At 45.0% G+C, this 20,129-nt stretch overlaps 1 protein-coding gene across 1 annotated transcript in view; it reads left to right on the top strand.

Annotated features, from left to right (window-relative positions):
* The window catches only part of ALKBH4 (alkB homolog 4, lysine demethylase), a 69,832-nt gene extending 49,703 nt beyond the window's left edge, over window positions 1–20,129 (top strand). The window contains exons 2-3 of the mRNA XM_078679667.1: window positions 1,710–1,907; window positions 19,311–20,129. Of these exons, the coding sequence (XP_078535793.1) occupies window positions 1,710–1,907; window positions 19,311–19,985 (873 nt within the window). The 3' untranslated portion in view covers window positions 19,986–20,129. The remainder of the gene's footprint in view (window positions 1–1,709; window positions 1,908–19,310) is intronic.

Genomic DNA, 20,129 nt, shown 5'->3' with positions numbered 1-20,129 from the left:
GAGGACACTGCCTGGCTCATTTGTTACTTTATTGCAAAGTAATATTTTAGTGGCGCAACCACCAGCATTAAATGTTAATAATTGAAAACACTAGACGACACCTTTATGTTTTAATTATGAAGTTTAAATTGTAACCGTTTTTGGATGCAATTGAGCTGGTTACTTAAAATGTGAAAAATCTGATACTACGTCAGCTATTCTATATTAATGTCTCTTCCCATGAATGACAGTAGTAATTGTATTCCTTGATTTTGAGTATTTTATGTAGCGCTTAAGTTGAAAGTTAATTTAAACAAGCATCAAAGAGCATAAAACGAGACTGAAAGAACGCCGGCCGGCCGTGAATAATTAGGGGAGGGAGGAGAAATGCCGGCCTGAGGCAGAGCGCACGCTGAGAAGCTTGAGGGAGGCTGGGCTGCCTTTGATGTGGTAATGCGAGGCAGGCAGGCAGGCGGCTGGTGGCATTGTGCACGCGCTTTTTAGGGCTTGCGCATGCGCAATGACCTAAAAAGCACATGCACTGCAAGGAATCGCCAGTGGATATCGTGCTTGGTTCAACCCTGGATAAGCCGCTATAGAGCTTCGCCAGCTATGCGCATCAGCAGGCGAGCCCTAAAAAGGGGAGGTAGGGAAAGATCGGACAACAGTGACAAAGGGAGAAAGCACAGACGAAAAAGAACGTGCAACTGCGAAATAAAAATACAGGAAGTTTACAGTGGTGAAGAAAGAGGCATAAGGTGGAATCATGACTATGCAGCGTTGATAGCAGCTCCTTGACGCTGTGCCACAAGTGGCAGGCTCCTACGAAAACGTTGGGACACCACACATATATATTTCCTACAAATGAAAAACTGAGGGGGTGGGTCTTTAACCTATTGGTAAACCATGGAAACATTACAACTCCTCTGCACTGTAAGAATACTGCAGTTTGAAATAATATACATTCAGTGGCGGTTGCCTTGGAACGGGGGTGGGGGGGCGATGAAAAAACTAATAATATAAACTTATCTCCGCCGCCACTGCACGTCTCCCCTCCATCCTCACTCTGCACTGGCAGCATCGGAAGCACTTAGACTCTCCTAGCCAACCACTACGCTGCATGAGCAGCACTGGGATTGGTCTGAGCGGCCTGTTTGGCCACTCAGGCAGTGCCTGGGCATGTTCTCCATTGGGCCGTGCAAGACAGCCAGGTGGAGAACATGCTAAGTGCGCATTGCGGTTTGGCCGCCCCAAGAGGGCGGGCCAAACCATTATGCACACTTAAAGAGTGCAAACTACTACTCACTCTGCTCTGGCGAGCTCAGCCCCGCCCCGGCTCCGAGTCCCACGCAAAGAAATGAAATGATAAGATGTTATTATCATATTTTGTTTTGCACTGCTCAAAGAGCAGTGAGGCGACGCTCACTGTATAGTTATTTATTTATTTATTGAGTTAAAAATTGAGCAAAAGCATAGCATAAACATGAGGATATTCTGCAAAAAACGTTTGTTGTTTAACCATGAGCATGCTGCAATGCATCTTTCTGGGATATAGCCAGAATACTATGGTGGAACCAGAAGTTTTATTCCTAGAAGGAAGATAAGAGACCTGTGTCAGTTGGTGATTACGGTTGATGGAGGAGTTTTGGTTTGCATGGTTTGCCGTTTTTGCTTTTGTCATTACTAATTCTTTACTGTCTGCCTAATTTATAAATATTTATTTTTTTCAGAGGAAGGCAACTTTTGTTTACTGCCCTACATCTGGTTTAGCCGTTGGAGAGGAATCCTCAGATTTTTCTGGTTGGGTCCTTCCCTTTTCTGGTGTGGTTTTAATAAATGACTTTGTAAATGAAGAAGAGGAGTGCATCATGACGTCTGTGATGGATCAGGATACTTGGAAGGTATCACAGTCTGGTCGGAGGAAACAGGTGAGAGTCACAATTAGTACATATCTGTTCTCAGATATAAAGTGAAAACAACACAGAGAACCCTCACTTCTAAATGACACCTGCCTTGTCCCTTTTCGGCATTGATTGGAAAGTCTCCAAAGTAACAAGATAGTTGGCTACAGCTGCTGTTCCTTGGGACAGCTTTTACTTCGTAAAATGCTGGAGGGTGGCCTCTGTAGAAGCAAACCGTGGCAGTGCCAGAAATTCACTGAAAAAAACAAAGGTATCAGTGACATTATGGTTAGGATTTAGCATTTAAAAATCTTAGAAATTCACAGAAAAAAACAATGGTTACACAGACGTTATAGTTAGGCTGACATTTCACTCGTACAAAACCACAGAAATTTAGCCGTTCTAGTTAGCTTAGCTAACTATGACTCGCGCCCCCGCAATGCACTGCTTGTGACCTCACATATTACATCACTCATGACATTGTCAGTGACATCACTTATGACAACTCAAATGAGTTTTTTCTTCTTCGAGAATGAAACTGCTACCACACCAAAGTGGCCGTGGCACCATGCATCACCCAAGCCCTAACACACTCACAAGAAGGTAGTTGTTGTTTCTCAAGATAGGAACACCAATCTTGAGAAAAAGCCACAAGTACCTGTGAGTATGGTTGAGATCAAGGCGCTTCCTCCACCTCCTTAACAGAAATTGATTGACTAAACTTCAGAGCTTGTTCCATATCTTCAAGCATAACGACATCCGTATGCTCAGAATTTAAAACTCTGTTTAAGGGGTTAAAGATATGTGAATAATGCGACACCCAGGCATCTCCTAGTATCGGGAAATCCATTTATTGTGTAGAGGTTTCTAAGAAAACTGGACAGTTAATGACTTCCTAGAACTTTTTCATGTACTTAAAGTCCCCGGCAGCTACCAAATCCAACCAGGCCTTTGTCCTAAGATCCATCTTCCTCTGGGCTATCACCGCCTTATATTTCTTTCTCGGTGCCCTGACTATCTCTTTATTGCGGGGGATAGTATTAAGGGCTCTTCTCAACTCCTCATGGGCCTTTGTACAATCACTATTAAACCAGCGTTCAGGAGGGGCAGGCTTAGTACTGCATCTGACTGATGAGGCTGATGAGAAAGTTAAACAAAGTGTCTCAAAATCTTGAACTAGGGTAGCGGGCATGGCTCCAAAGATCAGGCACCTTTGCATAAGGGCAATATTCTCGCTAACAGTTTTAAACTCAAAATCCTGGGGATTTACCTGTTCCCATTTCAGACTTAAACTTTTATTCAGGTTATACTGGATATGAGGGTGAATTGACTATAAGGCCCCTGACCGGAATCTAGTTTACAGGAGGCCACTAAAGGGTTATGGTCACACGTGCAATTTGGCAACATTTCTAAATCCCTGGCAAGACTACATTAATTTCTGGATAGAAACATAAAATCAATTGTGTTACAATCGTTAACACAATCCTATTAAAGGATCAGGTCATGAGAAATTAAAAAACCATTTAGGGTGTCCCCATAAGCCGAGTGGGAGAAATGGGCCATCGACTGCTCGCCTTTGCTTTCGACCCCACAAGCACTTGAACCACAAAAATCACAGATTCTACAGTTAAAATCACCAGCTTACAAAATACATAACGGCTGTCTAGAAAGGGTTATCTTGCTAATTTCCTCACATAATTTATCAGTGACTTCGTAATTGCTTTGGTCAAGAATATTATGATAAAAATGTACAAATAAAAAATCCACAATGTTAAGACCTGAGAGTAAAAGCAGAATCATTTATGCTGGTTAATCCTGCACTGGTGTGACTAATTCAGAATGTTCACTTAGAACCACAGCCAAAAAGAATTAGGACTATTTGGTTATTAAATTGGAAAGCTAGTAACCTATTGTGTACTGCAGATTCATTAGATTCTGATACCTGTGGCGTGTCTCCCATTATAAATACAAAAATGTAAAGAAAAAAATAGCACTAAGCTTCCCATGCTTGAAATGGAACAATTCACGATCATTCCATCGCTTCAAATTCATGCAGTGCAACCTATTTGAAACACATGATAACACAATCCAGGTATTAGTGTTTCACGACACAGTGCAATGTTTAACTAAGGAACAGTGGAGCATTGTGCATAGCAACATGGAGGCCATAGACCAGGAACAAGGGACTAAATGATAGGTGTGGCAGTGGACAGTGCCAGCACTGGCCTCATAAGAAAATCTTTGGGGCCAGGCACTTATTTTTGGACCGTCTATTTTCGCATCTAACTTTGGGCAATTTATAATCAGGCCCTTAGTATACAGCCATTTTCAAGGGAGGATGGAACAAGAGGAAAATAAGCATAGGAGTGTAGTCCATAGGAGTGGACTAATATCGAAGTTAACGCTCGGAGGCTGGCAGAAAGAGACTTACATGCTGAGACTGCAGGACCCGTAAAGGATTGTCTGCTGGCAAAGAAAGGCTTTAATTTTGCAACTTCAGCAAGACTTGAATCCTTTACTTTTCAGATCTCTAGTGCTTCCATGAATGGTCAGGAGTTCAACTACATTGGTGAGAGTTGCTATATATTGCTCGGTGGACGAGGAAGCAGTTTGAACGTTATTCTGGCCTGACTAAGTAGTCAGTGAAGGTTACAAAGAATGAAAGGTCCTATTTCCTTGCTTTTTGAAGTAACCAGGCCTTCGAGTGGAGTACAGCTTTGGGGGACACTAAGTGGGCAATGAGAACCCCCGATAAGACTGCATGGCCAATTTCTATTTGTAAGATGACAAGAGCATGTGTCACTGCTTTCAGAAGGTCACTTGGGAGTAGATGTTAGATTTTCTCGATGAGGTATAGATGGTTATTTGCTACTTTAGTGATCTTGTTGATATGAGAAATAAAGATATGGGAGAGTCTATTGTGTAGCTCCAAGACACAGTTGACGGTGCAGGAGAGGGTGAGAAGCCATCAAGATTGAGGAGTGAAGGGTCTAGTCTCTTTGCAGACGTTATATATAGAAGCAACTATTTTATGAGGCTTCGAGAGAAAGTTGTTTTTCATCCATTATTCTGCAAGTCTTTGATAATGCAGGGTTTTGGATAGGGCTGGCAAGGTCAAATCTGTTGTGTTTGTAAATGCTTCTTTTTGGGTGCGGGGAGACCAAATGCTTTTCTAGGCAGAAAGGTATTTCTCCTCCTTCAGTCAGGAGGTTGAAGGGAAATGATTTACTTGTAGGTAAAAGGAGCCAGCCTGGAATCTGGTCAGTAGGAGCTATGGTAGCCTACTGCTACTTGTGTTAACTACAGGTTTTACAAAGAATTGAGCAGTTCACAACTTTTCTGTAGTAGGATCACGAGGGGTATAAGCAATTCTGATTACATTTCAAAGGATCAGTTTGCAAAATTGCACTAGGAGTTGGTCTTTTAGGAAACAGTAGGTCTTATATTTTTGAAACCTAAATGCCTCGTCCACATAAGGAAGTAAATACCAGGCAAACTCCCTGTTTCCTCAGTAACCCAGTCAGGCCTTGGACTCCCCAACATCGCATACGGCATTAATTACTCTTCCAAAAAGTCCATAACTTTTCCCAATTCCTGGACAACCTCACCCTTTGTAAACAATTATGGTGGTCAAATAGTTCTTTCCACCCTATGACACGGGGGTTCTCATACCTGACCCCTAACACATAATCTGGATCTACTATAGTACACCAAGTGCAGAATTGTAAGCTGTATAGATCTCAGGTTGGACTGTATGACCATCTACCTAGGGTTGGCTGAGGCAGACCAGCGTGAGCTACCTACAGTTCCAGCAGGTTCATGAAGGCAGTCAGTGCATTACAGGTGAGTGTACCATAAAATATGGAAATCTCTCCATCCACTTTGTCTTCAGGTAGGGTATGGTCCGGTAAAACAAGCATAGACATAGCTACTGTTGGGCCTAAGGAACTCTAACGTCTCTCTGGAGTTCAGTCGGCACAGGTGAAAGGCCGCCTAGAGCTTTAATAACGAGTTTTATTAAATTCCTGCAACAATATACAAACTTTGAACTCCCTATAATATGACAGGTCCTCTTTCCACCCAGTCCTTCTACTTCACTAAGCATGCCTCCCCCTCGTAGAGGTGTTTCCTCATAACCCTAGCCTTTAATTATTGAGTATTTCATGCTGTCCATTCATTTTGCATTTATCAAAGCAACTGTAGGACATCCCCTCCCACACATAATAATTATAGGGCCAAAACTCATTTACTCAGGACACCCACCCAAAATGCCCGTCCAGTAGACTCAAATGCTTTCTCGGTGTCGGAAGACCCCACTACTAGGTCCTTATCTAGCTCCCCAGCCCTATCCAAGTACGTGAACAAGCTATGCATATTTGAACATCTACATCTATAAAGCGCAAAACACAATTGATTGGAATGTATAAGAGACCAGATGGATGTCTGGAATTGCTAACTAGCCATGTATACACCTCAGCCTTGCGGCTCAGCCATTCTATACGTTTTATTAATGGAAGTTTGAATTAGTGTAGAGGCCTATTTGGGTGTTTGTGCTCACATATGACAGAGGGTGTTTCGGATCTTGCAGTAACTAAACAAAAGTGTATGTAAAATAAAGGGGAAAGTGATTTAAATATATGCAAATCCTCAGTACTATAATTATTTGAACCTTGTTAGAGTGTCTGCAAATGATGGTGGGAAGTGGCCCGATTTTGTTTTAGATCTTGATACACACCTTTAATTTGGTCTACTAATTTGCATGCTTGGTAGCTCTGGAATGGTTGGCGGGTGGAGCATTAAAGTTATGCGATTCCGTAGCCACTTAAGTGTCTTGCCATTTGAGCATGCTTGCTAAAGAAGAGTTCCATATACATGGTGTTAGACCTGACACCTTTGGCGTGGTTCTTCCCCCATCTTTCTGCCTCTGACTCATGTGTTTTTGATGCTGTGCTGAATTTCGTTTTTGCTGGTTTAGATGCTTTGGACACTCTGCCACTGCTGATCAGTGTCAGAGTGTAAGTGCTCCCTCTGTAAATTGCCATATTGATTGAATATACCTGATTGGCATATTTGTATCACCATGAGGTCCCTAGTAAAGTGCACTATGTGTGCCAGGGCTGGTGATGACAGATGCTACTAGTGGGCCTGCAGCGCAGATTGCGCCACCCACATGAGTAGCCCTAAAAAGGTGACTCAGGCCTGCCAGCGCAGGGCCTGTGTGCAGTCAGTGACTGCCTGTCCCCCTGGCCAGTGTCACCACTGGCTGGGCCTAACCCTTCCCTGTCTGTGCACATAAGTCACCCCTATGGAAGGCTCAAGGTACCCCCCTGGGCAGGGTGCAGTGTATGGATAAGGTAGAGCATGTACTAGTGCAGGTCACATGCTCTGGTAGTGGGCAGCAGCCATTTTGTGCGCTCACTGCTGTAAGGTTATCTTGCTCCATAGAGTAACATGGGGGAGGCTGGTCCCAATGGATACCAGCCTATCTCCTCATAGGAACAAGATGGGACATGAGTGAAAGATATCCCTGAACTCAGAATTTAATGACATCTTTTAGTGAAGGTTGTTTTTAAATCCTGTGTTGGAGAATAGCACTTTTAGAAAGTGGCTGTTCTCTTGTCTAAACCTTTCTGTGTGCCTGGGTTTGTGGAATGCCTGTCTGGTCTGGGTGTGACGGGGGCTGCAGAACCCCCGGAGGAGGGGATCGGACTCAGCCCGGGGATCAAAGGCCACATCTGCTGCCAGGGAGGTGGGAGGAGATAGCGCCTGACAGTGCCGGGCTGTGCTTGCCTGCCCACCATGCTGGCTCTCCCTCCTGCCGGCCAACTGACACCTCTGACCCTGAAGCTGACAGGATGAAGAAAACCAGAAACACCTCAGTGCTCCGCAACCCCCAGAACTGGTTTAGACCGGGCCCAGGGCTCCCTTGCACAAAGACTTCAAAGGACTTCAAAGACATTGAGGGGTATAAGGAAAGGACCCCTGACTACAGAAGTTTAGATTCTAAGATCCTACCATCAAGAAGGAACCTCCGCTGGAAGAAGGACTGCTGGAGAACTAAAGGAAGATTGCCTTGCTGTGTGCTCTAAGGGCTGATCTGTTCTGCTGGGCAACTGAAAGCTGAGGAGGAGAAAGGGACTTTGCTGTGTGCTGTGACCCTGCCTGCTTGAAACTGCTAAGACTTTGCTGTGTGCTGTGTCTGCAACTGGAATCTCCAAGGGCCTGAGAAGAGCTGGCCTACTGTTTTGCAACCCAGGAACATAAAGGTTGCTAAGGACTACAAAACTGCTGTGGGCCGAGGAGATCGTGAAACTGCGGTGTGCAGAGTACATCGGGGACTGCTCGTCGGAGCCTTGCTGTTGTGCCCCGGATAGCGCGCTGGCTGCTCTCTGCTCTGATTGAGAGCGCCGCGCTGATTGCTGTCTGCCTTGCCTCGAGCTCGTCGTGTTCATCGACACGTGCTCGTGGGGGCCGAGGGGTTCTGAAGCTCCCCCAGCACAGCGCGGGTTAATTCCGCTGGCCCGCAGCATCACCGCCGCGGGCCCGGGCCCTGAAAGTGACCTCGAGGGTCTGAGTGCCTCCACGAAGGGGCCGCGCTGTGAGTGGCTGTGATCGGAGGGCTCGGCAAAAGTGCCGCGACCGGATTGGCCGATTCCCCCGAGCTGCGGTGACGTCATCGGCGAGGCCGCGCTGCCATTGGTTGGCTGCCTCGCTCTCCGAGGGGCTCGTCAGAAGAGCCGCGACGGGATTGGTTGGTCCCGGCGAGGAGAGAAGGAGGAGAGGAGACGACCCGTCAGCGAGAGCCGACCTCGCCGAGGGAATCTGAGGCGTCCCGCACCCCTGGCCAGCTGTCCCCCACCAGGTGAGCAGCACCACCTCCCCCGCCGCTCGTTGGATTGTCGAGAGCAGGCGGGAGAGGACAGGGGACCGGCCGGGGCGGGGACACGTGCGATCTGCACGGCCTGGGCGCCTGAGGCCCAAGAAGGCGCGAGGCTGCACCTGGGGGAAGAAAGAGTCCCCGAGCCTCGCGGGTAAGGCGCATTGACAGCAAGTGGAGCCTAAAGTTAAGAGGGCACGTGGGCAGTATTTTGAATGCTCGTTTTGAGAGCCCATTAAGCATAAATCAGCAACCATCTTTTTGCAGGCTGATTTAAGTGACTTGAGACACTTTTTAATATACGAACTTCCTGAAATTGAGTACCACCTTAAAGATTAACTGCAACCATTAAAAAGAAGTGCAACATTTTTATAATGAAGTAATTATCGCGCAACTGCTTGATTTACCTTGCTGAAACTAGATAAAGTTATATATTTTTATAAAATATACTTACTTGTGTGGTCTCAGTTTGTGGTGGATTGGGGATTATTGTTGTGTTAAGTGCAAATGTTATCCACATTGCCTCTGTTTAGCCTAGACTGCTCGTGCCATGCTACCTAGAGGGTGAGCAGGGGTTATCTCAGAGGGTTATTCCTTCACCCTGACTAGAAGCAAGGGTCCCTACTTGGTCTAAGGTACTTACCTCTGCCAACTAGAGACCCCCAGTTCTAACACATGGTATTTAGTAGAGGTTATGGGTGGGATCCCCCACAGATCCCTCTTTGAAATGTAACATTTGTATTCCCTAATACAGTTGATCAGAGCAATATAGAAATCTCAGATCTATTAAATTAAAGCAGAGACAAACTCATGTGTCTTATTACTGATCTTAAGACCAATATGGAACATTCTACTTTGTCCAGCAAGAACATTGGAACAAGGTTTTAGGATCGATCAAGCAGTTATTACTGCAGCATTGCTTGGGGTGGAGGGGGATAATCGGAGTGTCCTAGTGTGGTACAAACCAGTGTTGCTTTGGGTATAACAACTATTTGGTTACGCTCCGGAACCCTGCAAAGATTAAGAGATCAGCCAAAAATATAACCGCGATTTGTAAGTTCATGTATAGATTCAAACTATAAAAGACAGCCGTTCCCCTGTGCCAGCTCCCTCTTGCTACTGTGGGCATGCTTCGCCCTCAGTTATTGTGGCATTAATTGATAGCATAATTGTTACGGTCTCCTCTGCATAGCCGCTTTCACTACTTTTCCGCTTTGGAAATACTGTTTTGCTTAGCCCCTCATCGTCCATTTACACTGTACATGCTGTGATTCTGTTTTACTTTGAAATAATTCTCTTCTGTGTTTTTGGCGCACCCCCCACTTGTTTTTCCTGCCATTTTAAGGTCGAGCCCAGCGCAGCGCGCATGCGCTGCTCTAGGAAAACGAACTCTTGGAATCACTTTGGACTTTCCACACGCTCGTGCGTGTGGTTTGTTTCTGCATTCTTTTAAACCAAACAGAAGAACGTTAGCAATCAGCATTTTACCCTAACTGTTGTGGAGAAAAAACAAACATCCTCAGCAGGTAGGCACAGCGTAACTCTGCAGAGTGCATCTTTTTGCTCCCCCACCTCAGAAATCTGCAAGCACTTCTCCTTTCATTCCTTTTTATTTTTTGCATTATGTAGCACGAATAAAGGTATCAAAACACTTTACATAAGTACTAGTACTATTACAGAAATCTGCCCAGTGGGTGATAATGTGCTGCATGGCTAAACACTTATAAGGTCCCAAAGGCGAGACCTATTGGCTATGTCAATGATTGTTTTCCCTGCTTTACCTCCTGCTTCCCGCCCTAGTTTGCCTTGGCCAGCGCCCTCCCTCCTCACAGGGCCTACTTATGGAGGTGGCAGTGGGCGCGTTGCCGGCAAGTTAAAGGCAAGGACGTCTGTTCCTGGACTGCACCAGGGACCCTGGCTCTCCTGAGGCTAATTGCTGCTGAACTCCGAGCCCTGGACCTAGGACTTTGCTACAACAACTGCTGTCAGACCTCTCCCCAATCTACAGTGGGACTGTTCATCTACTGTCACTACCTCTTCCCCTGCAACGCTGGAGCATAAACATGGACGGTGTCCGCAACCACGCCTACCACGACCAGCCCAGACCATCTTCACTGCCTACTGCTTAACGCCTGATCTCTCCCCAACCATGCAACCGAAATCTGGGACACCATAACCCCTTCCCACCCCCTTGCCCAACTTCATCTTCCTCACAGAGACCTAGCTCAACTTGCTTCAACGCCCAACATAGCCTCAGCGACCTCCGCCGCCTACAGGATAAAACCTCGATACAGCTTCAATACAGAGGTGGGATCGCCATCATCCACAAGGAAACCATCAAGTGCACCACCTTCACTGACGCCACCCCGATCATGGAACACCTCAACTTCCAGTTCCTTACCTATGGCAAATCCAACTTCATCCTCCCCTACAGACCCATGTGACCTCTCCACACACACACAAGATGCACAGTCACCCAGGCCCTCATAACCAGCAGACTCGACTACGGCAACGCGCTCTTTGTCAGCATCGCCAACATGTTCACACAAAGGCTGCAGACCATCCAAAACACTGCTGCCAGACTCATCCTAGACGTCCCCAGAAGTGCTCCCATCACTCCCTACCTCACTGAACTACATTGGCTGCCCATCCAGAAACGTTGCAGAATCAGCCTGCTCATCCACACCAAGATGCCCTCTACAACACTGGACCAGCATACCTCAACGACTGACTTCAACTCTACAAACCTTCTAGACAGCTACACTCTACACCTCTCACAAGTCCCCACAGAAGTCAGGCGGGCGTACCTTCTCCTTCATTGCTGCCAAGAACTGGAATTTATTTTAATTTTATTTTTAAAGTTTTATATAGCGCGAACAAGATCTTTGCAGATATCAGAGCGCTTTACAGAAACAGTAGGTAGGATAAACAAGACTCTTAAATCAATATGAGATTCCGTAGACAGTGAGATGCAAAAAATAGGGTATCAGTCATACAAGAGTATACAGAGTAATAACAATCAGGAAACAATAAAATGGAAGCAGTACAATGTCTAAACGGATAAGATTATAGCACCCCAGAGGGTGAGTAAACACAATGTTGAGAGCAAAGAAGTAGTCAGTAGTGGGTGCGTTGCAGGTTATTGAGGCACTCAAGTCCTTGTGTACAATCCAATAGACAAGTTGGAAATCAATAGTATAGCATCCGTGCAATGAATTAGATCCAGAAGCAGACAAAAATGGACTGACATAGATAAATATTCATCCAGCCGATAATGTGGGGGCCAAATACTGTCATTGTTCCAGTATCAATAGTGTTCAGGTGTATTTAGCCATAAGGATGGCCTTCACCTCTTTCTTGAAGAGTATAGTGGACGGGATAAGCCTGGTTTCTGGTGGGAGTGCATTCCAGATCCTAGGTGCCATTCCAGAGAAGGAGCGTTTGTATGTTTTTTCCTTCCGGAATCTCCGTGGTTTCAGGAGGAGAGTGTTTGTGCTTCTGTTGGATCTTGAGCCTCCTGATATGGTCAGCTTATGAGAGAGGTAGTTGGGTGCCTTGTGGTGTACGGCCGAGTGTGTCATACAGGCAATTTTCAACTGAATTCTGGCTTCAATAGGCAGCCAGTTCAGGGTTTTTAAGTCAGGGGATATATGCGAGTGTTTTCTTGAGCCAGTGATGAGTCTCGCGGCCGCGTTCAGGGAGGCTCTTAGGGGAGCCGTTGTTGTCAGGGGGAGCCCGCTGAGAGCCACAATTCCGTAGTCTATGCGAGGAATGACTAAGGCTTGTACCACAGTTTGGAAGTCCTTGGGTGGTAGGAAGGGTTTGAGTTTTCTCAGCGTGTTGATTTGGAAGTTGGCTCCTTTAGTTGCTATGGTAATATGCTGCTGCATGTCGAGATTGCAGTCCAGTGTGATGCCAAGGGATTTCGCTGAGTCCACGATGGTGGGGTTGGACATTGAGTGCGGTTAGATGGTTGAGCCAGGTTTGGGTGATGGCCTTTTTCGCAGGAGGAGAGATCAGAAGGAACTCAGTTTTCAGAGCATTTAGTTTGAGGTGATTGTCGGCCAGCCAAGCTTGGGTGTTTCTTAGTGTGGCATTCAACAGTTTGATGTCTTCAGGGGATTGAAGCTTGAGGTAGAGCTGAGTGTCATCGGCGTACATATGGAAATGTACCTTAGAAGATTGAAGCAAGGTGGTGAGTGGTTCCATGACTAGGTTGAACAATGTGGGGGATAGGGAGGAACCTTGCGGGACGCCCAGTGTTACTGGCACAGGCGAGGACAGTGCGTTGTTGATCTTGAACCTCTGCGAACGGTTGTGCAGAAAGGACGTGAACCATTTGAGAACCGTCCCGGATATGCCCATTCTGGTATTTAGGAGCTCCAGTAGATTCTCGTGTTTGACCGTATCAAATGCTGAAGAGAGGTCAAGAAGGATGAGGAGGCAAGACTCATTGTGATCAAGGATTTGGAGGGCATCATCTATTATGTGTGTCATGGCCGTTTCCGTGCTATGCTTTGCTCTGAATCCGGATTGGTGGGAGTTGAGGAGGTCAAACTGCTCAATGTGTTTTGTCAGTTGGAGTTGTACGCATTTTTCTAACAGTTTTGCTAGAGTGTTGATATTGGTGATAGGACGATAGTTGTTTAGGTCGGCCGGGTCAGCTGTGGGTTTCTTGAGTATAGGCGTGACTTGCCCAATCTTGAGGGAATCTGGGATGAGCCCTTGTTGCAGGGAACAGTTGATGATTTTAGTCCAGAGTGGGAGGAACAGGGGGGTGAGGACTTTAACAGCATTGGCAGGTAGGGGGTCTGTGTGATGATTGGCGGGTTTCAAGGTGACCAGCAGCTTGTGAATTGATTCTTCGGAATAGGTTTCGAAGGACGTCCATGAAGCGTTGTTTTTAGCATGAGTGTTAGTTATGCATATGGAGCCGGCGAATCGACTTACATCCTTGATGAGATCGCTTCTTATAGTGTTGTTCTTTTGCTTGAAGAAAGCCGAGAAGTCTTCGCAACTTGGGATAGCCTTTGTTAAGTTGTTGGGTTGTGGAGGTTGCGTTTTGGTTTGGGTTTTGACTAACTCGAACAGTTTTTTTGGTCGGTTTTTAGCTTGATCCAGCTGTTGGCTAAAGAATATTGCTTTCGAGCGTTTGATTTTTCTGAAGTAAGCGTTTCTCTTATTCTTAAGCGTTCTGAGGTTCAGTGCTGAGGGGTCAGATCTCCACGCGCGTTCAGCTAAGCGCAACACACGTCTGTCTTCATTGAGTCGGCCATCGTACCATGGGTTCGAGTTCTTGGTGGAGACTCTCTTCAATTGCAAGGGTGCGGCTTCGTTGATTATTGTAGACATGGAGTCTAGGTAGAGGTTGGTTGGTTGGTTGGTTGGAGGTTGGTTGGAATGAACTTTCCCAACACATGAGGACAGCTCGTTCACTTCTGAATGAAACTGAAGATTTGTGTGTTCAACTAGGAGCTATGCCCGGCCCTCGTTTCTGTTCCAGCACTTGGATACCCTCACGGGTGATGAGCTGCATCATGCAAATTGACATAACATGTATTATTAAATAGATTTTTAAAAACTGCCCATTTTGATAGTCGGAAGCTCCACATTCCAGAACACAGTACAATGGCAGCTGATTCCTCCATTCATTTCGAAAGTACACTGAGGGACATTGGATGCCACAATAAAACATAGATTCCATTCTATTTCTCTATTACGGACGTCAAATTGTTTATACATTTAATAAAGATACACAAGATAGAAACTGGTGTTACGGGTTGATAACCAGTAATTCTCCATCATGAGATACTCGGTAGTACTTGTAAACAATGAATAGTATTACAAGTTCATCCCTTTTCAAAGACCGTACAACAGCTCTAAAGAAGAGATGCAATAGAAATAGACCGCCTGCATGCCTTACTTCTAGATCCTTAGTATATTGAACAAATTCTAGCTTTCTATGTGCGTAATAGGCAATTCTGAGGTCGCTGTGGGTTAAAAAAAATATATATAATGATGGATTTACTGCAATTGCCACATAATCCAGAATCTGCTGGATTCAAGTAATCAAGACGGCCACACATAGTTCCACGCAGACAGCCTCTAAATCGCTGATTACTGTTTTCATGTGTTAAACTGGTACTAAGGAGGTGAAGCTTTGCCAGATGTTAATAGTTGTCAGAATGGCAAACTACTCCTGCTGCAGATTATGCCATATAATTTTGTCAACCTGCTGCATAATTTGCTCCTCACCTGTCACATATCCACAGTGTCCTGATCACAACCATTGTATTTGGGCTGTGAGTAATTTCTAAGGGATTTTAAATGATATGTTATGGTGTTATAACCAAAGCTAACTATTACTTAACTTTAACCTTTATTTTGTTACAGTGACTTTTTTTGGTGCTAATATACCAGAAGCAGCAGTTTCCTGTCTCCAAACTGCTATGTGCAGCCAATCCCAACTGTGCAAAGCTTTCATCCGAAAAACCACTGAAATTTGCAAGTTATAGTTAGGATTATAATTAATGCCTCGCATAACTGCTATATAAGCCCTAACTTGCACACCAAAAGCAAGTCCTCGTGACCTCAACCTTCTTTTTACAGATGCGGTTACAAATGTTGTACTGGTGTAACGAAACTTGAGGGGGCCCCCCTGCAAAGTACGTGGAGGGGCACTCTCCGGACTCAATTGGGAGCATTGTGCTGAGGGGGCCCCCTGGAGATTGGCTTACATATCACATTACCGAAAGAGACCACTATAAATGTAATATTATATTTTGTTTTGAGTATGTATTTTTGTTTAATTATGTTGTACTTTGAGGTGATGTTACTTAATGGCATACATATTGTATTTTGGATTTAGTGTGCGAGTTATGGTTTGCAGGGCTGTTGTGCAAGTTGTGGGATTGCAGCCTAATCCATAATTTGGCCATTACTTTACTTTAAGATTTCATTTTATCTAAGGATTTTTGTTGTTGTAATACATAAGAGTTCCCTGCACCTACCCACCAATCATATACAACAGTTCCCTACACCCAACCCAACTACCCTTGGCCTTTGAATTTTAGCCAAGCCCTGCGCCCAACCCATCAGGAGTAGCACAAGTTCAGTGACCACATGATAAAACTAGTATTTTTGTGTCGTTTGCCTCATTATGAAGTATAGCATACCTTAAAGGGTAGAATTAGAAATGTATTATGTTGAGCACGATTCTACCATCAGACAGATTTTCTAGAGTAGTGACATCCCAGTCCTGGAATCAGGGGCATGACACGCGCAGGCGCCAACCCATTAGTGATGCGCGGCAGAGTCACCTGTAGAGAGGTTGCCTTGGGTACTGTAGTCTTAAGTACTGCAGCGCCCCAGCTACACGCCTATCAGGCTTTCACCTCACCTTTTCGATGTATCACATGTGGAATCAGGAGCCTCGCTGAACCAAGCCAGTCATGGAGAAGGTGCCTGCATAGTGCATCAGTTTGGTGTATGAGCTACTCGGACAGGAGCTTTCTTTCTTAAGTGCTCAGGGCAGTAAGGAGTATTTTTGTCCTCTACCAAATGTTCCACGGTACACCAAGCAGCTGAGGAAGGACACAGTCGACTTATGGTAAGAGCATCCCAGGAGAAGCTAAATGGAGCTGTAGTACTTTACTCTGCCACTCTTTTATTTCGTGCCTAGGCAGGCAAAACACGAGCGCACCCAATTTGTGTAAGTCACTTACCCAATGTTGACCTTCACTAGTAGCAAACCCTACTAGAATCTGCTTTTAAGTACTATGAGGCGAGCTCCTGGAACATGTACTTTAGAATCATACCCCTCCGCCATCCTAGTGCAGCAGTCATTTCTGACCTCACCAGAAATAGCTAAGTCTTGTTTTTTTTTAAAAATTTAGTTCAGAAAGTTTTTTTTTTTATGTGGGCTTGCTGCACGCTTACATTGTGACTGAGCTCTTGTGTCAGTCAATCTAGTTGTTTCTGTGGTGGTTCACCCATGTGGGCTTTCAGGTGGTACCTTGCCAGAAATATTCTGTCATGCAATTAGTCAGGAATTTTTAGTCTTTCACTTGAGAGGTGGCACCACACAGCTCCAGACTCTAGGAATGATAGGAAAAGTATCAAACCGCGCTTGTGTGATGGGCCTGGCAGCCCATCAATCATGAACAGTTTGGGGGCCTCATTTACGAGAAGTGGTGCATTGCTGCGTGAAAGCAGCAATGCGCCACTTCTCAGTGCGCCCTCCTTGCGACACCAATGATGCGTCATATTTATAATAATAACGCATCATGTCACAAGGAAGGACAGATATGTCACTTATCTGTCAGCACAAAAAGTGGAGCATTGCTGGAGTTGTGTCGGAAGCCTGACGCAACTCCAGCAATGTTCCTCCTGCATCACCCTTACGCCTGCCATGAGGCAGGCATAAGGTTTTGACGCATTGGCGTCTTAGAAGTGGTGCACAAAAATCGCATAGATTTTGCTGCGCCACTCCTACAAACCTTTCTTGCAGGGGTACGCCCACCCTGCATACATTATACCTGGCGCAGGTATAATGTAGCGCAGGGGTTTACGAAGTGACGCATCTACCTAGATGCGTCACTTTGAGAATATGGTGCAACATGGCGCATTGTTTACACCACAGGGGCTCATAAATGAGCCCCTGGGTCTTTTTTATGGGAGGCAAAGCACTAGCACTCTTTTAGGAAGCTGTTGCCTCGAACCCACCTCTGCAGCAGAGCACTGTATTTCTATGCTCCACTTTCACCTCTTCAGCAGAGCACTGTATTTCTATGCTCCACTTTCACCTCTTCAGCAGAGCACTGTATTTCTATGCTCCACTTTCACCTCTTCAGCAGAGCACTGTATTTCTATGCTCCACTTTCACATCTTCAGCAGAGCACTGTATTTCTATGCTCCACTTTCACCTCTTCAGCAGAGCAATGTATTTCTATGCTCCACTTTCACCTCTTCAGCAGAGCACTGTATTTCTATGCTCCACTTTCACCTCTTCAGCAGAGCACTGTATTTCTATGCTCCACTTTCACCTCTTCAGCAGAGCGCTGTATTTCTATGCTCCACTTTCACCTCTTCAGCAGAGCACTGTATTTCTATGCTCCACTTTCACCTCTTCAGCAGAGCACTGTATTTCTATGCTCCACTTTCACCTCTTCAGCAGAGCGCTGTATTTCTATGCTCCACTTTCACCTCTTCAGCAGAGCAATGTATTTCTATGCTCCACTTTCACATCTTCAGCAGAGCACTGTATTTCTATGCTCCACTTTCACATCTTCAGCAGAGCACTGTATTTCTATTCTCCGCTATCACCTCTTCAGTAGAGCACTGTATGTCCATGCTCCAAAGCCAATAGCAGGCCATGTGCTCACATTTGAAGCATGACTGGCAGTGTAGAGTCTGCAGTGCCGCAAATCAGCAAGCAGGCAAGCTGTTTTGCCCTTATTTGGTGTACTCCTCTGTTGCTGCTGTATGACTCATCTGAGCAAGAACCCGTTTTTTCTAGCGTGCTTCATTAATCCTACATCTTGGAAGAGCAACAGCAGGTACACTGGTTTAAAGTAGCTCTTTGAGAGTTCTAATATGGTCCACTTTCCAGCTAAGCCTTTAGTCATACATGTTGCCACCACAGCGGAATGTTCAGGAAGCGCTGATCTAAGATGCTAGAACTGTTGAAGCTTGATATCATGTTGAAACATTTTTTCCTGACTAGTGTAGCTGTACAGCACTTTATTACTTCATGAAGACACCAATGTCACTTTTGGATTGCCTGTCCTTTTTAAGCAAACTCTGCAAGTGCCCTCACAACTAGTTATTGGTCACCCACAGAAGAAAGCCAGTAACCTTCACAAATAATGGGCAGCTCATTGATTTGTACCACTAATCGTAACACGTATCTCCTGTATGTTTGTAGTGTTGGTTTGGCATATAGTCTATTCTCGTCTTTATCTTACTTTCTGTTTCTAACACATAGCTAGGAGACAGATTCTGCTTGAGTGGCATGTCTTATATTGTACACAATTACATTCCACATTATCAGCATCAATGCACTTCATATTTTACATACACACACAAGCTGATTATATATAATTACTCTCAAAGCTACGATAGAATGGTGAAAAGGTAAGAATGAAAGATATTTATAACACAATTAAGATCTTAATACGAGGAAGAATGAAGCCTCCTTAACATGTCTGCGCTGTAAAACAAATTCATTATTTCAGCATATATGAAATGTGCCAGGAGGTCAATTACTTTACTCTTGGGTGTTCACAACAGTTGTCAACAACTTTACCCACCCGCAGTCTGTTTCGAAGAGGAACGCTGGCTCACATATGGAGGGCCTCCTTTTTGAATGGAAATACTGTCCTAGTCAAATTTCTGTAGTTGGAGAAGAACGAGGGGTGTTGTCTGATTGTGCTACATGTTGTGTACATCGCTCTCATGATGTTTCTTATGTCATTTTATACCAATAGCTTGAACGAGCTGTATGCAAAAAGAAATTTAAATTGAACACGTTGGTCTCCCTTCCTGTTTTATAGGATTATGGTCCAAATGTGAATTTCAAGAAGCAGAAGTTGAAAGTTGGCCATTTCAGTGGCTTGCCCAGTTTCAGCAAAGACATTGTGAAGCGGATGGAAGAACATTCGGTACTTCAAGGTTTCCAACCCGTTGAGCAGTGCAACTTGGATTATGACCCACAGCGAGGATCAGCCATCGATCCTCACTTTGATGACTGGTGGCTGTGGGGGGAGCGGCTGGTCACATTAAATCTACTCTCAGAAACAGTTCTTACCATGTCTTGTGACTCTGCAGATAAACTCGAGTTATTTAGAGCCTCCAGCAAAACAGAGAATACAAACCATACATCAATTAATGGCACTTCCCACAAAAAGCCAAGCATGGTTGACAGAGAAACTTGTTCGACCACTGTCCCTTCCAGTATGCAGAACAACGGACAGGATCCTTTGACAAGATGTTTACCATTCAGTGAAGTGCAAGTCTCCATCTATTTACCACGCAGGTCCTTAGTCATATTATCAGGAGACGCACGACTTAAGTGGAAACACGCAATTTACCGTGAACACATAGAACATCGCAGGATATGTTGTACATTCAGGGAATTGTCTGCAGAGTTCAGTGCAGGCGGCAAGGAAGAGGAACTGGGCAAGAAACTACTAGACATAGCTTTGAGCTTCAAAGGAAGACCAACCTGACAGAAACAAAGAAAAGAATGCTTACCTACACATTTTTAGAACAGATATTAGGAATCAACATGGTCATGATCCACTCTGTAAATATGCAATTCTCTTAACTAAACAATTTTGTTTCAAATATGCAAATAAATATTTTAAATAATA

Source organism: Lissotriton helveticus, chromosome 3_1, assembly GCF_964261635.1.
Source record: "Lissotriton helveticus chromosome 3_1, aLisHel1.1, whole genome shotgun sequence".
NCBI classification, from domain to species: Eukaryota; Metazoa; Chordata; class Amphibia; order Caudata; family Salamandridae; genus Lissotriton; species Lissotriton helveticus.
Note: the sequence above shows the minus strand (reverse complement) of the source record. Positions and strands in the feature narration are given on the sequence as shown.